At 41.9% G+C, this 7,765-nt stretch overlaps 1 protein-coding gene across 1 annotated transcript; it reads right to left on the bottom strand.

Moving 5' to 3' along the window:
* Positions 1–1,345: 1,345 nt before the first annotated feature.
* LOC134720722 (uncharacterized) lies at positions 1,346–7,765 on the bottom strand. Its single transcript, XM_063583222.1, has one exon. It carries the CDS (start codon positions 7,763–7,765, stop codon positions 1,346–1,348), a length of 6,420 nt encoding a protein of 2,139 aa, XP_063439292.1.

The following is a 7,765-nucleotide window of genomic DNA, read 5'->3' as shown; positions in this document are numbered from 1 at the left end:
AAAAATGAAAACGACATTGAACAAATATATTTTACCACATTTTCGTGAACCATTATTGTGCTATAAACCTAGTATAAGATAAACAGTTAGAAAATGGAAAGTTTTCGAATATGATTGTTCTTGTTTTTTAAAACTATAAGTCCACCTCCCAATCGGTGGTCTCGTGGTAATGTGTTCGCCTCCGAATACGGTATGCCTCATTGTTGGATTTCCCTTCAGTCAAATCAAAAACTTTAAAATTGGTATTTCTTCGTCAATCGTTTATATGTATTAGTATCGGCATGGAGACTGGGAGTCAGAACAACGCGTCTTCGTAGGGTGATTTACTTTGGTCTTCTTAAGGATTGTTACCTTACCTGTTGCCTGTACGTTTAACTTTAAATCCGATTCAGTGTGTTACACTGGATATGCTGAGCCGGACTCAACTAGTTTAACCAGGTGACTGCAATCGCAATCTTCTTGTAGTTCCTCGTGACTTAGATCCATGATGTAAATCAACTATTTGTAGGCAATGTTTGTTCAACGTTGTTGGTTTGCTGCCTAGGACGCACAAGCTGTGTTGCGTAGTGTCAAGGTAACAGCTACGAACGATGCTCCGTTGTATTTCCTGTTCAGGAGATGTGTAGACAAGTTGTTGTCAATTTACTATGCTGAGCCGGACTCAACTAGTTTAACCAGGTGACTGCAATCGCAATCTCGATGAATATATAACGAACACAACTTGTTTGATAAATTGTAATTAATATATTCCACCAGAAAGGTTACAAGTAGTCAGTAGATTGGTAAACTGAAAGAAATAAAAATACAATATTTTACAATGTGTACGAATTAAATATGAAAGTTAAATACAAGATTATTAATCGTGTCAAAAACGAAAGTAGAATTTACAGTTCATTTCTCGGAAATAAATAACTTACAGTTCGTATGTATTTATAAATCACTTATCTAAAAATATCGGAGTTAAACAGAATAATTTATCACAGTTTATGAATGAATCAAACGTACTTGACAGTGGTATGTCTCGATTTCCTCAGAAAGTAGAAAAGTCGTCCATTTTCCATGCGTTGAAATATTGATGCGGACGGTGTCACATAAATTAAAGGTGGTCGATAAATGCGGTGATTTAAGAAAACGGTCCAGTTCAATTTGTTCCGGATAAAAATGAAAACATGTAATAAACATTAAATGTGGAAAGAATACTCCCCGTCTGATGTCGTACTGATATCACTATTTCAAATATTTCACACACTTGAATACCTGATTATATATAAGTCCAAAGTATCACTATAATTAATTATACACAGTCATTCTCGATGAGAAGAATCATGTCCACAATCGGTCGTGTCTAGACGGATGCTTTTCCATTTACGATTATTCGTACTTCTGCTTTCCGGACATGTTCATCGGAACCTTTAAACGATTTTAGTATAACTCCTATTGGCCATTGAGTACGGCAAAGATGTTTGTCCTTTAGGAGAATAACGTCTCCCTTGATAAGATCACGGCGATCTTCGGTCCATTTTCGTCGTGGTTGTAGTAACGGCAGGTACTCTTTCCTCCAACGGGACCAGAAAACACTGGCCAGAGCCTTTACACGTCTCCGTTCGGCTAGACATAGATCCCGTTTGTCGAATTCTCCAAGCTGATCTGAAGTGAAGATGTAATCGGTCTTTTGTGTCAATAACATAGCTGGTGTTAAGATTAGCGGATTCTCTGGATCTGTTGATACTGGTACCAGAGGTCTTGAATTGATTATTGCTGAAACTTCTGCCATGAATGTATTTAGAACGTCATGCGTAAGACTCCTTCCAGCTGCGTTGATAAGCATAGAATCAATTATTCTCCTTGCGATACCAATCATTCTTTCCCAGGCTCCACCCATGTGGGATGAATGTGGCGGATTGAAGATCCAAGTTGTACCAGAATTGTACAGAAAGTTCTTGAAGGGTCCATCTTTGACGTTGATTGAGTCAATCTTTAGATCGTCGATTGCGCCAATAAAGTTAGTTCCACGGTCGGATCGGAAAATCTTAACTTGACCTCTGATAGCGGCGAATCTTCTGACGGCGTTTATGAAGGCTGAAGAGCTCATTTCCTCGATTAGTTCGATGTGAACAGCTCTAGTCATTAAGCATGTGAAAAGAATTGCCCAACGTTTTGAGTTTGCGTATCCACCACGTGTTTTACGTGAAACAATTGTCCAAGGTCCAAATGTGTCTATTCCAACGTTGGTAAACGGAGGTGACGGTTCAAGACGGTCCTCTGGCAAATCAGACATGATTTGACACTCAGTTTTTCCTCTTAGTTTGCGGCAAGTCACACATTTGTGAATGAGAGAAGAGATCAAACGTTTAGCTCCGACGATCCAGAATCCTGCGGAACGAATCGCTCCATCTGTGAAGTGGCGACCTTGATGTTTTATCTTTTCACGGTAGTGTCGGACTAATAATATCGCTATATGATGGCGTCCAGGGACGATTAATGGTTTCTTTTCACGGAGGTTTAAGTCAGATTTGGCAATACGGCCTCCTACTCGTAACAGTCCTCGTTCGTCCAAAAACGGATTAAGGTTAGCTATCGGGCTCCGCTTATGAATTTGTTCCTGACGTTTAATGCAATCTATTTCATCTCCATAAACTTCATATTGAGCGGATATTAAGATGAAATTTTCGGCATTCAAAAAGCCTTCCGGAGAAGTCACTGGTGCTGCCTGTTTTGACCCGTGTAAACGGGAGAAACGTTCTAAAAAGGCTATCGCTCGCACAAGTGATGTCCAGTTGGAGAATCTGTTGAATCTATCAGTTCCTATACCTTTACGCTCAGGTGTGGCAAAGGTTTTTGCAACATTAACAATTGCACGTATTTCTCCATCTTCTTCTGGGTCTATTAGCTGATATATGTTCTCAGAATTCTTCTGTTCTGAGAAAAGAAGTTGTCTTGGTCCTAATAACCATTCACTGCTATGAATTTCGTGAGCAGGTACGGACCTAGTTCCCGAATCTGCGGGATTACGGCTAGTTGGTACATAATTCCATTGATTTGGAGAGCTAAATTTTCTTATTTTCTCTACTCGATTGGCGACATAGATGAAGAACCTTCTTGTCTCGTTACTGATGTAGCCTAGGACTACTTTACTGTCTGTGTAGAATTTTACGGTGTCTATGTGTAAATCTAAATTATCCATGATGGTCTGTGTTATCTCGACTGCTAAAACTGCAGCAGATAGTTCAAGGCGTGGGATAGTATGACCACTTGTTGGTGCCACTTTAGCTTTCCCAAGAATGAATCCTATGTTTGGTTCACCACTACTGTCAGTCGTGCGTAGATATGCAACAGCTGCTATGGCTTTTTCTGATGCATCAGAGAAGACATGTAACTCCTTCGTGGCGGTTTTGCTGAGATATGGCACGTAGGTACGTGGAATGCGCAATGTTTCGATAGCAATTAGAGTATCTCTCCAAGATTTCCACTCATCTGCTGTCTCATCAGTGAGAGGTTGGTCCCAATCGACGGTTTCTGATACTATTTTCCTTAATAGGAGTTTCCCTTGTAAAATCGCCGGAGCCAAAAATCCCAGAGGATCGTAGAGACTGTTTATCGTTGATAAAATTCCTCTCCGAGTGATCGGTTTGTTTTCTGATGATAATTGAAATAAGAAGTTATCAGTGTTTACGTCCCAGCTGAGACCAAGACTACGTTGTAGAGGTTTGGTGTCGCATTCTAAGTCTAGATCTTTAAGATTTGAAGCCAAATCACTGGCATGAAATGCAGACATAACTTCCGCACAATTAGAGGCAAACTTGTGAAGACGTAAGTTTCCATATTTTGCTAATGCTTGCTGTGTGTCCTTCATGAGCTTAACAGCTTCCTCTTTAGTAGGACATGATGTAAGACCGTCGTCGACATAGAAGTCTCTTGTGACAAAGCTAGTCACGTGACTGCCAAACTCTTGTTCTGATGCTTGAGCTGCTTTTCTGAGTCCAAGTGTAGCAACAGCAGGTGACGGACTATTTCCAAAAACATGAACTCTCATGCGGTATTCGACAAGGTTCTCTTGTAGGTCGTTGTTTATATGCCACAAAAATCTCAGATAATTTCGGTGGTATTTCCTTACTACAAAGCAGTGAAACATGTGTTGAACGTCTGCAGTTACAGCTACCATTTCTTTCCTGAAACGCAGCAGTACTCCCAAGAGATCATTGGTCAAGTCTGGACCTGTAAGCAGGACGCTGTTAAGTGAAACTCCGTTACATTTGGCTGAAGAATCAAACACACCTCTTATCTGATCAGGTTTCTTCGGATGATAAACACCAAACAATGGCAAATACCAGCACTCCTCAAGTTCGTGCAATGGTGGAGCAAGCTCTGCATGATTGTTGTCTAGGATCTTACTCATAAATGTAAGAAAATGTTCCCGCTTAACTGGGTTTCTATATATATTCAGACTGGTGTCTAACATATTCGCACGATGTAGAGCTTGTTGTCTGTTGCTTGGCAACGGCTGTCTTGGCACTCGGAACGGTAACGGTGCTACCCAACTTCCTTCCGAGTCTCTCACAAATTCGTTGTCCATCTGCTTCATGAACATTTTGTCTTCATATGAAACTCCAGGCTTATCATCGTCCTTTGTTTTTTCAAAGAGTGGCGATTGTAAATCTTTCTTAACGGGGTCTGTGTAGTTTTCCCGAATGTCAAATTTGCTTGTACATGGTTGAAACGTTGAAGGTTGTCCTGTAGGTAAAATGTTGGTTATTTTGACATTTAACTCGAGAGGCACATGCTGCTTGTTAATGCAGGTTTCTCCTATCACTACCCAACCAAGTTTCAATTGTTGTGCATATGGAGTTCTGGGTGGTCCTATGCGCTGATCGAGGACATGGTGTGCCTCTATAAGGTCTCTGCCAATTAAGAGAAGAATTTGGCAATTTTCATCTATTGGTGGAATGCTACCCCTAAGTTCTTTTAAATGAGGGTGATGCATTGTTACTTCAGGAGTAGGTATTTCGTCCCTATTATTGGGAATATGATCACATTCAATCAGTACAGGAAGGTCAAACTTGTTATCACCATTGATTGATACCATGACGAAACCTCTTCCTCTTTTGCCGGAAGTGACTACTTTGCCGGAGCATGTTGATAAAGTATAGTTCTCCTGTTTATCTTTGACGTCGAAAAGATTAAAGAATTCGGGCGATGCTAGTGACCGGTTGCTTTGGTCATCAATGATGGCGTACATGCGAATAACTTTGTATTGGTTATCTTTGTGATAAACATTCACAGGAAGTATTTTAGCACAAGATTTCCCGCCATATGTATCTTTGCAGATCTCAGTACAGGTAGAGTTAACTGAGGTTGCCTTAGTTTCAGCCGATTCTATAGGCTCCCCGCCGTAGGCTTGCTTAGGCGAGCTAGACTGAGAACTTGCAGGTTTCTGTGGTCTAGTGATGTGAAGTGCGGTAGTGTGTTGTTTACTTCCACATTCTTTACAACTTATGCTAGCATTGCAATCCCGGCTTCTATGTGTGGTAGAATCACAACACTTGTAACATACATTGTTTTCTTTTAAAAGGCCTTTGCGCTCCTCTATTGACTTAGCTCGGAACGCTCGACATTCATTTAAGGAATGCTTTGTATTGTGCAGAATACAAAGACCTTGTTTGCTGGCGTCTCCAGATTGCTGCTCAACCGCTGTTTTATGAGCACCAACTTTAGTCCTAGGGTAAGGCGTAGACCTTGGCGCAGCACCTGTTGTATTTGGTGTGGCTTTTGACCCAAAGATGAACCCAGGATCGTTCTTTGTTTTGCTTATTTCCCTGATGTAGGCAGAGAATTCTGTGAAAGGTGGAAAAGCAACGTCATATTTGGCCTTGTATCTTGTAGCCCTTGTGGTCAACTTTTCTTGGAGTCCGTACGGTAATTTTTCAACAATAGGATTTATCCCGGACGAGGAGTCAAAATATGCTAGCAAACATCCCAGCTTGGGATTTTCCTTGTGATATTCTATTTCTGATAGAATGTCAGACAGTTCGTAGAGACGTGCGTTGTCCTTATTTGTTAAGGTAGGGAATTTTGCAAGTTTAATCTTGAGAGAGGCTTCCAACATTTCTGGAGCACCATACCGCTCGTCAAGCCTCTTCCATAATCTCTGTATACCTATGGTAGGATTATTAGCGTTCGACGCTCGTATGCTAATGGCGTGTTTAGCAGACTCTGGACCGAGCCACTTGATCAGTAAATCGATCTGTTCTGAGTCAGAGACTTGTAACTCATCAGTCACGTTCTTGAAGCTTGCTTTCCAAGTGTGAAAGGACTCTGCCCGATCGTTAAAGCTTGTTAATCGGGAGAAAAGCAAGTCCTTACGTAAAAGGAATCTAGTTATCTCTGATGTAAGGTTGATTTGTTGCTGGTGTGAAACAGGGATCTCTTCTATAAAGTCTTGTTTTGTGCGTAAGACAGGGATCACTTCTTTAACACCCTGTTTTTGATGTTCAGTAGGGCTCTCATCTGAAAGGCCTAGTTTTTGTATGCCGGTTACTAATCCCAGATCTGGGATAAAGGTAACTTCCGGTGACTTATTATTGGAAGGCAAGACAGCAGATGTCTGTGACAGCAAGTTGGGTGCCACGGATGGCACGAACGCTGGTGCGTCGTGACTCAGCTCGATCTTAACAGGAATTTGTTTTTTCCTTTGAGGTTCTGTTACTTCCTTTACAACAGATGATTCAGGAAGTTTATTGACGAAATCTTGCACGCGCTGGAGCGGGTCTTCCTTTTCGTCAGGGAGATCGCTAACTGCTTGGCTGCCGTCGTCTTCCAGGATACGAGCCTCGGCTTCTGCGGCTGCAGCTTCTCTTTTTGCTTCGAGAATGTTCATAGCGGCCTTAAGTTCGGCTTTTTCTCGGACCGCACGTGCGGCTTCCTGTTCCATTTGAATTTTCATGCGAACGGCCTCCTGTTCTTTTTTAGCTTTGATGTGCTCTTCCTCCTGTTCAATTCGAGCTTTTCTACGTGCGGCCTCTTGTTCCGCTTCGGCTTTTCTATAAGCGGCCTCTTGTTTTGCACGGATAGCTTCTTGTTCCATTTCGGCCTTGATTTCTGTTTGTCTATATAGGGTCTCTTCCTGTAAAACGGCCTCCTGCTTAAGGAGGGCAGCTTCTTGCTCGGCAAAGGCTATCTTTGATCTAGCGGACTCTGCCTTGGCACGCTTTCTCCTAGCTAGGCTCGACATGTCGGAGGCGTGTGAGCTCCCACTGTGCGAGCTTTTCTTGCCCTTAGATGTCCTCGTTTTTGTTGATTTAGTCTTTGTCAAGGTAAGGCGATGTTTGTGCAAAGCTTCAATTGCCAGGTCAACTTTAGACATTCGGATATCCGTTGATAATTTGCAGGTATCAATGTCTTGAAGGCTGTCTAATGTTTTTGTACTTTTGAGAAATTGCAAGTACTCGTCTGTGAGCCTGCGATAATTAGTACAGGCTTGTACAATTTTATCTTGTGCTGTTAACAATTGCTGGAGGTCGTTAGGGGGCTTGGTTGTTTCTAATAGTCTAGATTCTAGGTTTGACCATAGGGCCTCTAAGTCGTTATAGAACTTGTCGCGTTTTTCTATAAAGGCTTCCTGTCCTCTTTCGGTAAGTTCACGTACTCGCCTAGTCTCGGCGCTTTCACCTAAGTTTGTTGTTTCAGACGGATTTTCTTCTTGTTCTTCAGTGACATCTCCCTCGGGGGGCTGAACTTCTTCTTGTAGTTCCTCGTGACTTAGATCCAT

The sequence above is a fragment of the Mytilus trossulus genome, chromosome 1, assembly GCF_036588685.1.
Source record: "Mytilus trossulus isolate FHL-02 chromosome 1, PNRI_Mtr1.1.1.hap1, whole genome shotgun sequence".
Taxonomy (NCBI): Eukaryota; Metazoa; Mollusca; class Bivalvia; order Mytilida; family Mytilidae; genus Mytilus; species Mytilus trossulus.
The sequence above is the reverse complement of the archived record's forward strand: the minus strand, read 5'-3'. Positions and strand labels throughout refer to the sequence as shown.

Bases quoted from the DNA above. Each gene is read 5' to 3' on its own strand.
- LOC134720722 (XM_063583222.1), bottom strand. From the start codon at position 7,765: ATGGATCTAAGTCACGAGGAACTACAAGAAGAAGTTCAGCCCCCCGAG.